Raw genomic sequence first — 17,728 nt, 5'->3', positions numbered from 1 at the left:
TATCATCAGATCACCATTATGTGTAATGCATGGTTTGTTAATTTCTTTCTTAGTTTTTGTCAACAGTACAAAATATCCTACAACATATGTGAATCATTTACCATTCAAATCTGGATCTGCACTGGTCAAATGTGTCTGCCCAATAGAAAACGTTCTGGCCAAGTGGAAATGGAAATATTCTACAGCCACATTGCTCATCTCCTTTTTCCAAGCATGTTATAATAATGCTTAAAAAACTCACACATACATAGACAGTAGGAACGTGTGAGGTTTTTTAAGCATTATTATAATATAATTATACAAACTGTTATTGTGATTCTGATCCCACTAACTCTAAATATAGAATCAACACAAAGACAATTTGAAGCATTTTTTTACATTATGAAAAATGGAAATCCCATCTGTAGCCTTCATCTTTAGCTTTGATATCAAGGCCAGTTCTGCATTTTCACTGTACACTGCTGCATTTAGATAGCGTGAGCTGTAATGTTTTCTCTCTATCCTGTTTTGTGTCTTTGTCCTCTGTCTTTCTCTCTCTCTTTCGCCGTGTGCACACATCTGTCTGTGTGAAGGTAAATACAAAATCAGACTACCCTTCACTGACTTGATTTAATTTCATACTGTGTATTCAGTTTATTATCAGATAAACAATGTACCCATTTAAAATGTACATCAGATCTCTTAATGTGCAATGTAATATCATAGACGTAAATATTTTTTGTCTGTGAATGATACACGTAGTAGCCCTTGAAACATGCTCTGTATATTATGATTATGTTGATATAAAACAGACACATTCACACTCACAAATGGCTATCGACTATGTAGCAATGATCAATAAAAGGCCAACCACTCATCAGGAGTAACTTGGTTTCCAGTGGCTGCAAGGTTGACTTTGAACCAATCTTATGTATAACAATATTTACCTTTCTTTGACGTCTGTGTCATTTAGTGGTTGATTACCAAAACACCATTATACCTTCAGGGCACACTCTTTCTTTCACATGGGATGGCTGCTGAAAATGCTAATATTACAATATTACTATTTCAGCTATGTTTTTATTAAATAAATGTAGTCTTGGTGAATATAAGAGACTTTTTTCAAAAACATTAACCACAAAAACAATGACCACACACTTTTTAACATTAGTGTATACACACTCTCTTGAATTAACAGTGATTGTGACAATTCAGTTCATTATATATTAATGGTATGTGCATAACTTTTGCATTAAATTATTGTAGCAATATCTTCTAGTGCCACCATGTGAGTTCATCGCATAGTCAGACATCCTCATTAAAGTTGTGTTATGTATATTCAATTAAAGAATATTTCTTTCTCACTTTATTTCATCTGGGTTGTATTTTGTACAGCACAAACTACAGATTTTACAAATAATCAACCCCATGGCCTGTGCAACTTAATTTCTGTTTAATTTGATTCATTTTTCCATTTATTTTTTTTTTTTATGGGACGGTTGACCATTTCCAGATACTTTCATAGCATTGTTTTTGTATTAACCAATTGCACTTGCCAAAGGGAATGAAATTTAAAAATCAAATTATGGTGGAGTTGTGCCAGGGATGATAATGAAAACCAGGCTTACTCAAATCATAATGCAGATATGGGAGACGTGCTGTAAAAATAATGATTTGGTTTTTTAGTATTATTATTATACATACAAAAACATTTTTTCACAGCTTTAAAGCCACTTAGAACATCTTTGATGAGCAGAAATGACGCTTTTTACCTCAAGCTCAAAGTTGATTGAACGTGTTTAAAGTTTCTAGAAGAAATCCAGACCTGTTCCCTTCCGCCACTGCTAGCGCTGAGAATAATGAGTGAGCTTTGTTGTAAATTAACAGCACAGTCAGAAGAATACATCTCCTATAGGGTTAGCCAGGTCCTGCTATTTTCTGTAGAAGTAGCCAGACTGTTTTTGAAGCTCAAAACAGTGATTACCTAAGGTGACTGCAGTCATATTCTAAGCCCCTCTTTGGTGGCAATGAGATTTTAGGACACCTCTGTGGTAGAGATGGTATTATTACTCCAATTATGAGCCTTAGTGCATGCCAGGAAGCTGGGCCTGCTCGCTTCAATTCTCTATGAGCATGACATGGACTTGTTAAAATCATTTTCTCAAGCTTGATAATCTGTGCATGTAATTCCACAAGAGCTGTTTGGATAAATTTGTCTTAAAATTGAAGTTGACGTGTGAACCCCATTCAGAGGCTACCTGGCTTTGCCAATGTGCAGCAGGAAGCATCTTGAGATTTAACTAGAGATGCCACTGACAGCTGTAATTTACAGCTCTTCGTGGTCTCAGCAAGATTTCTGTCAGCACTGTTTGGATAAATTTGTCTTAAAATTGAAGTTGACGTGTGAACCCCATTCAGAGGCTACCTGGCTTTGCCAATGTGCAGCAGGAAGCATCTTGAAATTTAACTAGAGATGCCACTGACAGCTGTAATTTTGACACAGTGACACAGTACTGACAGATTTCTGTCAGCACTGTGACAAGGATTCTTTGAACCTACTTGCTATATGAGGCAACTGAACTGATTTTTATGCATATTTTCCATATATATTTTGGTAACCGAACAGTTGCTGGTCCCCATTGACTTCCATATACATATATACATATATATATATATTCATACTTTGGAGACCAGCAACTGTTTGGTTACCCACAAAATATCTTCTTTTATGTTCAACAGAAGAAAGAAAGTCATACAGGTTTTGGAACAACCTGACTTGAGGGTGAGTAAATTGTGACAGAACTAACCCTTAAATATGCACAGAACTGTTTTATTGCACAAAAGGTTATTTATAATGGAAAAGTTTATTAAAATGTTCATCACACTAAGAAAAAAATCCTTTCTGTTTACTGAAAAGGTTTGGCGAGTCCAAAATGGTTGCCTTAATTTTTAAGAGTTTAATGATGATTTGGTAATGTTATTGTATAAAATAAAATCCCTTTTCTACTTAACTTTGAATTATCATAGTCCATAGTTCACATATTTTAATCCTCTCCAATGTGACTATCACAGACAGATTAACAACATATTTCAAGGACAATGTGACCTGCATGTATAAAACACACAAAAATATTTGTTCTTTGTTTGTTCAGAAAAAATACTTAAAAATGTAAAAACAAATTTCATCAATGCATTACTTTCTGTTATAAAATTATGAAAACATGTTATTGTGTCGCATCAGTTATTTATATAATTTCTGTAATTGAGTGTTCATGTCCTTCCTCGGCTAGCACTATTTTAGAAGTGTGTTGACTTTGAGAATTTCTCCTGACCCTGGTATGCAGCGCGTGCGTCCACAGAGAAACGCTGACGCAGATCAGGACTCGGGCATTCAATTGATGGAGTGTGATAAGGCCTTTTGGGGCATACTAATAAGTCATCTTGAGGTGGAAATTCAAAACATGAGCTGCAACCTCTCAAATGCTACCAAAGATAAACACGATTCAACGATAACAGTGTTGGCTGATATTTTGTATGAATTAGTCAAATATTGTTGTGATAATGTACTTGAGAAAGATATCTGCTGAGTAATATTAGTATCTACATGCAGAATTGCATTTAGTTTAAGGATATTGTGTATTTTTTCTCTCTTTTACAACAAAAAAGATTTTTCACTATTTTCCCATTTTAAATTGTTTTATTTTATTGCACTAAAATTAGCTTTGTTTATCATAAATGGTCCCTTAATAAAAAGAAAAGATTACAAGGCAGTCAACATGCAAGAAAGCACACTGAAAACATTTGATGTCATCCAGACTATTTCAGAGGAACTTACTGTTTTGCAATAGAGCACAAGGACCCCTAGTGGAAGTCGTGGGTAAGTTAGGGCAGGGAGAACCATTGAGAAGACGTATAAGTGCTTGATATCGTGACGCGCTCCATTCAGTGTGTGGGCTGAGTGAGAGCAAAGCAGCTTCTCCACCTCTAGGACTCTCCTTTACACCTACTCTGCCAGCAGCTGGACAACCTGATGAAATGGATAATAATTGTAAGTACTTGCACATTAAAAATTATATTTACAATGTAAAAAATATATATTTGCAATATTCCAAAAAAAATGAATTAGTTATATTTTATAATAACTGGATAATTGAATCTTTAATGCATCTATTTGATTTATAATTCATAAAAAACATGATAAATGAAATATAGGGCTAAATGTGATGGATTACCAAAAAAAAAAAAAATCCATGCTTATGTTTATATAGTTCACAGTAAAGGTTAAAAACAGCTGAGGGATCACCACCAAGCAGCAAAGGACTTTCCCTGTTCCTGGAGATCCTTGTCGTGCCACCTGTTAAGTTAAAGGGTTATCTATGTACTGGCTGATTATGCCCGAGGAAAGCTAATCAGTTCTCTGACATTTGTGGAGAAGTAGTCGTGCGCTTTTTGGCACCATGGAGGACATCTTCAAGGATCAAGACTTATGGTCCTTCAATGAGTCGTCTAGAAACTCCAGCGTCCACAATGAAACTTACGGCGTGAACCAGACGGTGAACCCGCTGAAGCGGAACGAAGAGGTGGCAAAAGTGGAAGTCACTGTATTGGCCTTGGTGCTCTTCTTGGCACTCGCTGGTAACCTCTGCGTCCTTGTTGCAATCCACACGGCCAAGCACAGTCAATCTCGCATGTACTACTTCATGAAGCACCTCAGCATTGCAGATCTGGTCGTGGCTGTCTTCCAGGTACTTCCTCAACTCATCTGGGACATCACGTTTCGCTTTTATGGACCAGACATCCTGTGCAGGTTGGTGAAATATCTTCAGACCGTTGGGATGTTCGCCTCCACGTACATGCTGGTGCTGATGTCCATAGACAGATGTATGGCAATCTGCCAGCCCCTTCGTTCTTTACACAAGCGAAAGGACCGCTGTTACGTGATTTGTTCTTGGGCACTAAGCTTACTTTTCAGCATCCCACAGGTTTATATATTTTCCTTGCGGGAGGTGGGTTCAGGAGTATATGATTGCTGGGGAGATTTCGTGCAGCCGTGGGGAGCGAAAGCCTACATCACGTGGATTAGTCTGACAATATACATCATACCAGTGGCCATTCTGAGCGTCTGCTACGGACTGATAAGTTTTAAAATATGGCAAAACTTTAAAAGGAAGACTAAGAAGGACCAGTGTATCACTCTCACACCCAAGACATCGAAAGGCAGCGCGCTCGCGCGGGTCAGCAGTGTCAAACTCATTTCCAAGGCCAAAATCACCACCGTTAAAATGACCTTTGTTATCGTACTGGCTTATATAGTGTGCTGGACTCCGTTTTTCTCCGTACAGATGTGGTCAGCATGGGATCCCGAAGCACCAAGGGAAGGTGAGTTTCTTTTAAAAGTTTGATTAACATTTTACGCACGTGCCATTCGAAATGGGTATTGAGCACAGGGGTGATTGTTAACTTTAGTGTAGTTTGTGGCATCCATGAGGCAAAGATTAATAATTAGTTGGGGATTTTTGACTCCATTTATATTTTGGTGGCAGTTACAAAAAGGTTTTCAAGTTTTTGTATGATTGCAGAAAAAAAAAAGTTTTTATTGAACATTGATGGAGCAACAGATTTTGTGTGAAAATAAATCATAAATGGGTTGTTTTGTTTAAAAATCTTATATGAGGTGACCAGGTGGGCCTTTTACACCAAACACGGGGTAAAACACAAAGTATTTATACAAATTTATACAAATAAGTTAATACTTGTCCAAAACAATCACTTTGGCAAAGTTTGTACTATTTTCTGATTATTTTGATCAATAAAATCATTTATTTTAGTTTAATATAGCGTTACAGTAGTAACAATAAATGTCATTTTATTATATGATTTGATTAAAATCATATGATATTATAATATCATATGTATATGACATATGATGGTTTCATTATAAATATGGTGGTTATCTCTAAGGTGGACACCCAGCTTAATTTATAATATTTACCATCTGAATCTAAACATGTTATGTCAACAAATGGAAAAGCCAGCCAAGCCAGTGTTTTAAATGTAAAAACATTTTTAAAAGGCATACCTTTTAAGGCTTATCTAAATTATTAAACAGCAAGTGCTGTTTTATAATCTGAAGATTGGTGATATTGTTTTAAAATATGCAACTTTTTAATGGAAAGAGTGTTAATATATATTTTTTTTAATTTACATTTTCATTAAATCATGAACACGATGTTTACATATACTAGGCCTAAATCATGGGAAATTAAAATAAAATAAAAAAGGACATGAATATTGCTAAATATCAGTCAATAAACAAAAACCAGATCAAATAAAGAACTTTCAAAAATATTTTTTATAGCCTTATTATTCTGAAACTTATATTAAAGCACCCCTCTAATTAAACAAAATGTAGATATCAGTAGGCTCAGTTATGACATCAGTTTGTAAGCCAACCCAGAAGACTGTGGTGAGTTCACTCAGAAGTTCCCTCGAGGATGGTGGTTTTCGATTAATGATTAAGATATGTAACTTTACTTAAAGAGGCTTCCTATTTTGTTCCAAGACAAATTAAATCAGTCATACCTCAAACATGAAATCTGAAGGCTGTGTATTTTAAAAATGTAAGGTTCTACTGTCACCTCAGCAGGATGGTGTTCATGTATGATAGTGTTTTCAGTCCTGTATACCGATGTCACAATGCTTCCCTTCTTCCCGTTTTTTTTCTAGAATGATAAATGTATTTTCAGCTAACATATTTGAACATGGAATGCTTTTTGCATGTCCAAAAAGTATAGGCTACAGTTGAAAATACAATTATCAGATAAGATTTGAACAAATTCAAGAAGGTAGCCTAATGAGTTTCAGAATCATGTGAGATGGTTTCTGACCATGACATTGCATTCTTTCAAAGACTCGAGAAAAGAAGCTGGTTTTGATATATTGTAATTCTTCTGATAAGAAGGTTTTGCCAGTACAGAACTAGGATTGCTGTGATGGGCATCTTACTTTTAAATCACTACAGATGTAGTCTGCTAAAAAACGGCGGAGCCATAAAGACCAGCCTCAGGGAAACATTAATATTCAGCAGAGCTGCAACACTTAAATCATGACCGTCTGTGGTATGAGAAATCACCAACCCAAACAAACCCAGGGAGAATTGATGATAAATAACTGTTGTTTTGAATATGTAAAAGAATGCTATAAGACATTAATATTACATATGATGAAATCGTGTGCTCGACAAATTGTTATACAAATATTCATTTTGTTTTTACATGCACACAAAAGTCCAGGTTTTCAGTAGACAAGAAACATTCAGAAACCCTGAAACTTATCAGCTTACCAAAACGTTAAGGGTACTGCATGGCTACTCTTGTGTGTTTGAAAGAAAATGTCAGTGAACAATGTTCTTGCCATGAGTTTTACCATGTTTGTCTTGCGGCAATAAAAAGAGTAAGGTAAGGTCACATGTTGCACACTTCAGAGACAAAGATGAAATATTATCAGACCCAGAGACACTCACTCGTATCATGACCTCCACCATACAAAATATCCACACATTATGGCAAGTTCAGCAAAACATTCACACAGTCTAAATATTAGGACAACACTGAACACATTTATGCATCAGCAGTGGCTGACACAGTCATAGTGGAATGCAGTTACTAGACATTTCTCCGAATGTGTGAAATAAGAGCCGTTTCTTTTGGCTGATGCTAAGGGATGAGTTTGAAAACACTGATGATCTGATGTGCTCAAATCTCAGCTGCAGCTCTGATAGGATTAAATGACAGCTGAAAACGGTGTCTTCTAGTTGAATTTATGTGTGGTTGCTTTATATTGAGACTAATGTTGGGTTTGGCAATGTCATTGCAGGTTTGGCCGTTAGTTTGGTCTCATCTCCATGACACTTACTGGAATTACAATAGAAAAACAGCTTTCCACTAAGCATTTCTCATTTTTTTGAACAGTAAAAATCTTTGCAGAAATGTCCAAATCAGATAAACATTTGGACAATTGACACTCACTGAACTGTAGTGCTCCTAAAATAAAGAGTTGCGTTGCAAGGACATTTTATCTTTAATTTTGTAAATATACTGTACACTATCTTTCTAAAGTTTGTGGTCAGTATGATTTTTTTTAAAGACATTAATACTTTTTATTAATACTTTTATCAAAATTAACAAGACTTTTAGAGTCACAAAAAAAAATCTAATAAATGCTGTTAAAATTTCATTCCATCAAAGAATCCTAAAAAAAATTATTACAGTTTCCACAAAAATATATTATTAACATGCACAATTGTTTGCTATATATACTAATAATAAGAAGTAATGTTTCTTGAGCACCAAATCAGCATATTAGAATGATTTCTGAAAAAGCATGTGACACTGAAGACTGGAGTAATGACTGCTGAAAATTCAGCTTTGCCATCACAGGAATAAATTATATTTTATAATTTATTAAAATAAAAAAGTTATATTAAATTGTAAAAATATTTCACAAGATTACTATTTTTACTGTATTTTTGTTCAACTAAATACACCGTTGGTAAGCATAAGAAACGTATTTTAAAAACATACAGACTTTTGAACCGTAGTGTATTTTAATACTGTAATAATTTTTAGCCTGATGGAAAAAAATGTGCTAAAATAGATCATCTTCTAGCTTTGCATCCATCTAAAAATATTCTGTGAATCGTACTTGAAGTGTGCTGAATATCTAAAGCACTTGTTTTTTTTTATCTTCTGCAGCCTGGAAACTCTTTTTCAGAGCTTCATATTAAAGAATCTTCTCTTTCATTCTCTCTCTGTTCATCGATCCAACTGCCGATGGTACAGAGATGTGCTTGCCCAGTTTTCTCTGATGCCTATGAGCTCAGCACAAATAGGAGGTAGCAAACAGAAAAGCAATACACTTGACCGAAGCCCCATCTGGGTTTGTTGCTTACTCCTTCATTTCTAAATTCAATTTCCTTTTCTCTGAGAGACTACAGAATCAAACGCAGAAACGTTATGTCTGGAGGTTTGATGCACATGACCACACAAATGCACAGAAACGTACACTGAACAAGTTCCCGTCAACCTGTTTGGATCTTGAACTTTTTTTGATCACTGTATATTATTTAGTTGCCAAGTTTGCTTTTAGGTTACTAGGTTGGTCTTGTTTAAATCTGTGATGGTTGTTTGTTGAATGTTGGGAATTAGTTCTAGCCCTCTGTTGGCACACAAATGCACAGGAATGTGTGGTTTCATAGTTTATAAACTATGTTTTAAGATGTTCTCACCTTCTTGTTTGCTCCGAAAAAAAAAAAACCCAGCATAGTCGATCTCCAAGATATTTCTTCCTTTGGATGTTTTTTCCACCATTTGTTTAGGGTACGTAGCCCAACAAGCATGAGTTGGTTGTTTCTCTATTCCTGACACAGTCCCGTCTTTTTAAAATTCACCACAGTGTACTTTCAGAAAGAGTTTGGGGAAAGGGCTCAGATGGGTTCATGGTTCATGTATCAGATTCTTCTTTTTTACCCTCATGCATCATCCTTTTGTCAGAGTGAGATATATATAGACCATATAGACCCATATAGACATGTCACGTTTAATCGCAGTACACGTCATCTCACCACCAGAATACTAATGAGTCTTTTGATTACCATCACCTGATTCTCATTTCTTCTTTGGACATTAACAATAGTATTTAAGTACCCAAGTTGCAATGCATTGCAAAGTCTTGTCAGTATTCTAATGGTGATTCATGTCATGTTAGTGCTCAGATTTTTGTACTGGTTTTCTGTGCATTTTGAGGTGCGGGTTTTAGATATTTTTTCTCAAGTGTAAATCCCAGGACATGGATTGTCAGTTTGTGTCTTAGTTTGGTTCATTAGAAGGGATAATTGAGACATTTTTAGTAAAAGGATTAAAAACTATTTATTTAAACAGTTTTTAAAGTTCTGACTGGAAGAGCTGCTTTCAAATCAGATGTTGATACACCTACACCTGTAACTGCGGTTTATTTTTATGGACCGCACACTTTAGTTGAATTTTTAAAAAATTATTAATAATAACAAAATACTATTCATTGATCGTTGATGTCATTACAGTAGGCTACACCACCGCTTGAAAGTTTGGGGTGTCTCATGCTCACCAAGGCTGCATTAATTTGATGAAAAATACAGTATAGAACAGTAATATTGTATCAAAGTGTAAATTATTCCTGTGATGCTAAAGCTGAATTTTCAGCAACCATTACTCCAGTCTTCAGTGTCACATGATCAGCTGTGCTGCTAAATAAATCTTTATAACATTATACATGTCTTTACTGTCACTTTTGATCAATATAATGTGTCCTTGTTGAATAAAAATATTCATCTCTTTCAAAAAATAAATACATAAATTTTATGACTGCACACTTTTGAACAGTAGGGTGTACTGTTGCTGCCACCATTTTATAAAAACTATAAGGTTTAAAGGGGTTTTTCTTTTCTATTCATGCCTGAGATCTTTCCCATGATTCCCAATCACAATAGAAGCAAAACGAGTTTACCTCAGTCAATCATCTCCTACTTTCTGGCTTAACAGATCTTTCAGCATTGTTATGAGCTAGCAAACAATGTGTATTTTATTCTGTCTAAATTTGTCTTGTTTGTAAAAGAGCTTAAAGAAGCTCGGGTCGTCACCGCTGCGGAGTAACACATACCTGCGTGAATCGCCATAGACATAAACGTAGAGAAGTAGCTCCGGTTGGAATGTTCTTCCGCGCGATGTGTGCAGTTCTGTTTATTAAACCGCTAGAGCGCCAAAAGTTACATAGTGCTGCTTTAATATCGCTCGAAAAACTGATTTCTGCCTGTTTGTTGCTTCATCTTTATAAAATATTCTAAAATATCCTTGTTTACAAGAAATGTCACATAATTGTTTATGAGTGCTGCAAGATTAGAAGGATAAAGAAAATGATAAAGGCAGTATTAACAGCAGAAAATATTTTTTTTACAAGGTTTAAATACACTATTCACTGAAATGCTTGTTACTTCCCATTTAAAAAGCTACAGATGTTTCCTCCTGGAAAATATACTGCCTATTTACATTCATGTGTAGCTGTAGCTTTTATTTATTGAAATAAATTGTGTGTTGATATGTCTGACTGTGAGTAAATGTGTTGAAAAGTGGAATATAATAAGCCAACTAAAGTGAGGGGTTGAAGCAAATAGATCAAATTGCATAGTCATGTTTTTTTTATTTATTTTTTGGACAGCTGAACCATTTGGTATTTAAGGGAGAAATGGGTTTTAGAAAAACATAAAATTAAAGAAAGAATGAAACGCATTTCATCATGAATTCATGGCATCAGTTTAAAGGTAAAATTATTTCCAATGTCTTATTCAGTGTCCGTGTAAAATTTGATGTTTAATTAATTGCTGTAGTGTAGCAAACTTACTGTGTGCGCACACGCACACACACACACACACACACAGCAGAAATTTTTTTTATTCTCATTTAAAACCCCCCACTTCTAGGCCAAGTTTTTGAACCTAACTAACTTTTTAGAGGACATTTACCCCAACTGTCTTAATACAATGTATAAAAAAATTCAAATGGCTCGTGTGATCTTCATCACTAACTCAAAATAAAATGTATTTGTGTGTGTGTGTAAACATAATTCAAACAACTATTATTTACATTTAAATGTTTAATTAGTAGTTGTACAGAACATATCTGACATTGTCATGATAAAAATACCACACTCAGCAACATCCCATTTTAAATCTGTCAAACTCAAAGAGAGAAACCCCATGATATCAGATAAGACGTATTCTCCATTGTCAGTCAGAGAGGCTTTTCATCATATGTCTCTCTGAACAAGCAGGTGGCCTAATCCTGAATTGCTCCCAAAGCCTCTAACATAAACTGAGGAAAAAAACAACGCATAGAATTAACCATCCAGGGGAAATATGTATTCTATTATTCATGTGGTCTTTTCATTTTTAGGGACCTCAAAATCCACACTCCAAAATTAGATATGTGTAAAATAAAACATTTTCCTCCAAGGACTGAACATTGAAAACTTTGACTTTGAACTTTGAAAATCTAAACCTCTTTGCGTAATGCCACCCGTACACTGCTGAAAATTTTCCCTAGAGCTTCAAACAAGGGGTCACAGAAGGTGTGAATGCAGAGAGAGTAGATTTGACTCAGGCAATGGGTCTCGATCAGATAGCTCTTAATGCAGGGCATGACTGCCCAAATGTGACAGAAGGAGATGCAGGCAAAACAGAAGCCCCACAGCAGCGCCACTGGGATGCCAAAGATGGCCGACAGCACACGGTAGCACCAGTACTTGGAGACGGTGAAGGTGGTGTAGCTGGCCTTCCACACTCCATCCATACTGTGGGTGCCGTCGGGCTCGGCTATCACATCCTCAAAATCCACCTTGAATTTTTTTTAAGGGGGGAGACAACATTTGCTGGTTAGTACAAATATCCAAACCAGAGATTTGTTGCCAAAACCTGATTAGTATATTGTGCAAACAAATGTCATTATCAGTAATTTGGCAGGCATTTGGCATGGGTTCTCTTCTGCTTGTGCTCCTAATGGATGATGATTAATTCTCCAAACAGTGACATTTGATATCAAAATCCCCCATCAGTAGAAGGCAGTCTGGCACCTTGTTTATTTGAGCTTCAATCTCATAACAACTGCAGAGTATTTAAGAGGAAGTATTTCAGACCGTTATTTCAAATCTTTACGTAACATCTATTTAAGGGCCGACACAGAAAAATCTGATCTTTGGTAAATATGCAAAAATGTAGTTAAGACAAGCATAATATAGCGCTGACAACATTTGGAATTAAACCCAGTTTCTTGAATAAGACAGAGATTATTGGAAATCTAAAACTCAAAATACATACATACATACTTTTATTCAGCAAGAATTACATTAAAGCAAAAGTGACAGGAAATACTTTTTACATTGTTACAAAAAAATTCTAAACTATAAAGTATCATGGTTTTCAAAAATATATAAATAAAATATAGAGCAGCAAAACTTTCAATAATAATAATAATATATGATTATCTGCTAAAAAATAATAATAATAAATATTTTGAGCTCCAAATCAGCATATTAGAATGATTTCTGATTTCTGTTGCTATAACCACAACAGTGATCTTACACTCAGTCAAAAGAGAAAGAATACCAGGCTGTAATTTATGATTTGTACATAGCTCAATAGTCAAAATTAAATAAATTGCACAATTTCCCCTGCTAATCTATAGCGAATTATTAAAACACATGGGAAGAAGTAATACATTTTGCTGTCTGACACACCCTTTTACCTCCTTCTATAAATACTGATAGTATGGCCTGTCCTGCCAGATGAAGTAGGTTTAGTGCTATTTTTGGGTCATGCCTTGTAGCTACAGCATAAAGTGTTGTGCAGTTCACACGCAAGCAAGTCTGTCTCTAAGGACTAGATCGCCAATCCACACGTATCGATTCCACCATTTAGGAAGTTAGAGAATATTTTGCATGCTTTATCAGTTTCTCATAAAGTTATATGTACATATTTCTGTCAAGTATATGCTTATTGGGCTATTTTGGCTTAAAAAATAAGGTAGTTTTATTTTTGTGCAAGCTATTAGCTTCTGCAAATACTTTCCAAAACCAACAAGTTCTTTCTTTTTGTTTAAATGGCATTTCATTTGAAATTATCAACTAGGTTTTAAGTGCCAAACACACCAGAACTACTGTAAAACCAAAAATGACACGTACCTTGACAACATCTTCATTGATCTGCTTAGGGTCCCTGTTGATCAAATCAATCTCCTTGGTGTGACTATCTTTCAGAATTTTCTCCTCATTGGTGTTATACTGGTCCGCCATATTGGGGGCCTCTGGCCCAAGACTGGTCGGGTTGATGTAATGCAGAAGTGTCCGAAGGAAGAAGAGTAAAGCAAACTAAGTCAGCAACCAAAGGAAAAATGTCAGAATGGCCCCACAGTCTCTAGTCCCTTTTAATTCTCCAATCTGTGGACTGGTAACACGCCAGGAATGCTAGGGACAGCTGCGCCGGCCGGGGCTCCTGTCTAAAGAAGGGTCCTGTCTGTCTGTCTCTCTCTCAAGCTGACTGTCTCACCCTACTGTATGTTACCCCTACTCTACCCCCACCCATTACCTATTCTGGCCCACACAGCCCATACTCGCCAGTCCATAACTCATCCACTTGGTAAAAGCACCTCTTGAAGGGGAAACCAAGGGCCGTGTCACATTTCACACACGGCTGTGGGGTCAGCCAGGCAGGAGTTGCACACTGGCATGAATTTCCACTGTGAAGTGTTGCTCTGAAAACTGATGCCCAAAGGCTCAAGTGAAGTTAGACATATAGTACTTTTTTTACAATGCATAGTGTCTTTTTTTGTATTAAACTATTCTGTTTTAGTGATATTTTAGTATCATTGAGATACTGTTTTTGTTTAATATTGTGAATTAGTTTTCATTTTTACATTTTCTGTCTTCATTTTAATTCCAGTTAAAGTTTTATTTAATTATTATAATTATTTTTAAATTGTCTATTTAGTTTTTATTCCTTTTTTATTTCAGTTTTAGTTTTAGTTATTTTAGTACATCAAGTAAAATTAAATGAAAATAAGAAAAGTCTCAGCCACTAACTGAAATAAAAGAATTGTGTAATATTTTTATTTCAGCTAATATTTATTGTATTTCACATAAAAACATTTATTTTTTATTTTATGGTTTTAATTTTTGTTAACTACGACGTTGGTACACACTTTCTGACTTAAATAGCATTTGAAGAGAATTACCTTACTTGCGATAAAGAGGCAGAGTAGAGAAGATAACGTACTATGCTTCGCTTTGTTCAACTAAGTTAGGTAACTTCGGCTAACTGACATTATTAACTTACCAGTTGATGTGATCATCGATACTATGGCATTCACAAGAATATGATCCAAAATACACCTCCGACGTTGCAGACTACATCCAGACTAGAAATCTGAAAATAACAAACAAATGAAGTACTAGAAAATACTGTTTAAAATCTCCACTGAAACAGTGGTTTGCCTAACGCACTTTACCTCAGTATTTCACGTTAATTCGCTGTTAAGGTTAAATAACGACTCGCCAGAGGAGCTAACTTGCATTAAAGGGCAGCAGAACGTACAAACGTGTTTCTCGGTTTAACTAAGGTTTATTTCGAGCAATATAGGTGACCTTAACTTACTCACCAGTCGATGTTATCAGCCTTTTGGCGGCATTCCGGCCGTCAGTCAGAAAAAAAGGCTCCAACTCCCAACATGAAAAATGACAAGATGAATAATGTTAGTTTGCTGTTAACAAGTGAAAACATCTTAAAATATCGCAGTTTTGCATAAAACAGAAATAATATACTAACCTTTTGTCGAGTTAACAGTGCATTTCTCTTTTGTCCTTTTACGGCCACTTCCACCAAACAAAAGAGCTCCCTTGCCATTGGTCAGTTTTTCGCGGGCAAGTTCACTACTGTAAATTGATTTACAGTAGTGAGGAAATACAGTAGTGACCGTAAATTTTCCCATAATCATTTGCTGTTTACAGTAAGATACTGTATACACATTTTACAGTATCTCACTGTACATATTACAGTAAAATACTGTTCAAATTACAAAAATCGGTTACAGTGTATAAATACCCTGTTCTATTCAAATAATGTCCAATACATATTTCAAATGTTTCCTTGAAATCATAAGAAATTTTTATTATTTTAACCTTTTACAGCTTATGTCATCTACAGACCCTTCTTTCTTATTCAAATCAAATCAAATCAAATCCAAACAAAATAAAATAAAATAAAAAGGATGAAAAAAATTAAACTGGTATATTTGTCTGCTAAAAGTAAGACAGAAATACGTTTATTATGTTCTGGGATTAGGATTTAAAAAAACAATTTTGTAAAATCAATTTTTTTTGTGCACTTTTCATAGTTTCATTGATTTAATTAATTATGTAACAGTTTCAGCATTTGCGTAATTCTGCCGTTGCTATACATCACATTGTTATGTCTACTCTATTTATAATGAATACTACTAGAAGAATAAAAAAAAAAGGTGTTTTGAACATTCTTTGCTCAGATGTGCCAAAGATAGGAACAGGGGGCTGTAAATGTGCCAGAGGTGTGTGTGATGTCTTTCTGCTAATTACAGAAATATTTTCAGTGTTCTGTGAGCTGGGATGGGTTCAGGTCCTGAGGGAGAGAGGCACAAAAATACCCCACCCAGACATGCCTGTCTACTGTTTATATCAGTGGGACCGTTTATAACAGTGGGGATGAATCATCCTTGTCTTAACTTAGCATAGATCCACAGGCGGCTCTACTCTATACTAAATTAACTAGCACTCATTTAAATCCGGAGTGATATTTGAAACGGAAGAATATTTAAACATGTGAGCCAAAATGAGAAGCTGGCTTGCTACTATACTGATATGCAAAGCACATGCTTGTAAAGATCTACTGTAACTAAAAGTATTTGTTTTTAATTTGCAAATTACTGCACTGTTTTTAAAGCAGGTGATTAGATGAAGCCTAGCATGAGGATGAGATTATTCATAAACTCTCCTATGAGCAGCTTTTGCCTCATGAGACGTATTGTTTTTATTTTATTCATTCTTAAATGCTTGGAGGAATGTTGGTAAATGTCATTTATCACCTCTTCCAGCAATTTTGGTGTCTCAAACGTGAACCAGGGAATTGAGGCTCATCTTTATACATAATATCTCATAAAGTGTATGGTACAAATGATGACCACTATTAAAAAGGTGACAAGGAAAGTAGATGGGATGGATGCAAGCATTATTGGTGTGCAAATGTGCCTTTTTGAGACTGATCGTATCTGTTTAAAAAGCCAGCATCGAAAATTACAGTCTTCTTTTAGTCATGTAACTGTCAATCAGAGCACACTATCAGAGCACACTCTTATAATATCATTCATTCCATTTTCACCCCTGGTCAAAATGTGTCATATATGAGTGTGTATGTTTACATGGTGTACAACTCCTGCTGTCTTTGAGTCTTGCTGTGCACAATTCCTAATATTCCCAAAAATAGTTCACTATGTGCACAATTTACTCACCTTTAGTTTAATATTCTAATATTCAGAGGCATAATCACCACGTAGTTTAATGCATCTAATCACCAAAATTAAATGAAAGGCACAAAAAAGCCATATGTTTTTCATAGTTATTGTTAGGCCATTTCATAAATGTGTTTTGTTGTTATATTTTTAGCAAACACATGGCAAATATTCAGTATCATCAAGTAATCGTTAAAAAATTATAAATTAAATTAAATGCAAAAAATATATATATATTTTTTCAAATAGTTATTGTTAGGCCATTTCATAAATGTAGTGTGTTATTATATTTTTTACCAAACACATGGCAAGTATTCAGCATCATCAAGTATTTGTTATAAAACATAAATTATGAATAATTATAAATCAGTATAGATTGTTGGAGATTATTGTTATTGTTATTATTATATCTATTAATATTATTATCTTAGTAAGCCTTATTCATCAGTTTACAACTTCTTTATTACAAAAAATCTTATCCTACATTACAAGTAGTAGGGTTGGGAATCGAAAATCGATTCCGATTCCAGAATCGGATACTTAAGGTCAGGAATGGATACTTGTTGTCAAATTAAAATTTTGATTCCGCCTATCGATTCCTATGCGCTTTTTTTTCTTCATCTGTGAGG

The 17,728-nt window shown here is 35.0% G+C and overlaps 2 protein-coding genes across 2 annotated transcripts; one reads left to right on the top strand and one right to left on the bottom strand.

Moving 5' to 3' along the window:
- The first annotated feature begins 4,307 nt into the window (after window positions 1–4,307).
- Window positions 4,308–5,398, top strand: oxtra (oxytocin receptor a). Its single transcript, XM_016565599.1, has one exon. The coding sequence runs from the start codon at window positions 4,437–4,439 to the stop codon at window positions 5,379–5,381; it is 945 nt and encodes a 314-aa protein (XP_016421085.1). The 5' UTR covers window positions 4,308–4,436; the 3' UTR covers window positions 5,382–5,398.
- A 6,278-nt stretch (window positions 5,399–11,676) lies between these two features.
- LOC107750282 (caveolin-3-like) lies at window positions 11,677–14,078 on the bottom strand. Its single transcript, XM_016565598.1, has 2 exons — window positions 13,747–14,078; window positions 11,677–12,404 (listed from the first exon to the last, which is right to left on the bottom strand). Exons 1-2 carry the CDS (start codon window positions 13,855–13,857, stop codon window positions 12,063–12,065), a joined length of 453 nt encoding a protein of 150 aa, XP_016421084.1. The 5' UTR covers window positions 13,858–14,078; the 3' UTR covers window positions 11,677–12,062.
- Window positions 14,079–17,728: the final 3,650 nt, after the last annotated feature.

This window comes from Sinocyclocheilus rhinocerous, unplaced genomic scaffold (genome assembly GCF_001515625.1).
Source record: "Sinocyclocheilus rhinocerous isolate Xijiao unplaced genomic scaffold, SAMN03320098_v1.1 scaffold963, whole genome shotgun sequence".
NCBI lineage: Eukaryota > Metazoa > Chordata > Actinopteri > Cypriniformes > Cyprinidae > Sinocyclocheilus > Sinocyclocheilus rhinocerous.
The sequence above is the reverse complement of the archived record's forward strand: the minus strand, read 5'-3'. Positions and strand labels throughout refer to the sequence as shown.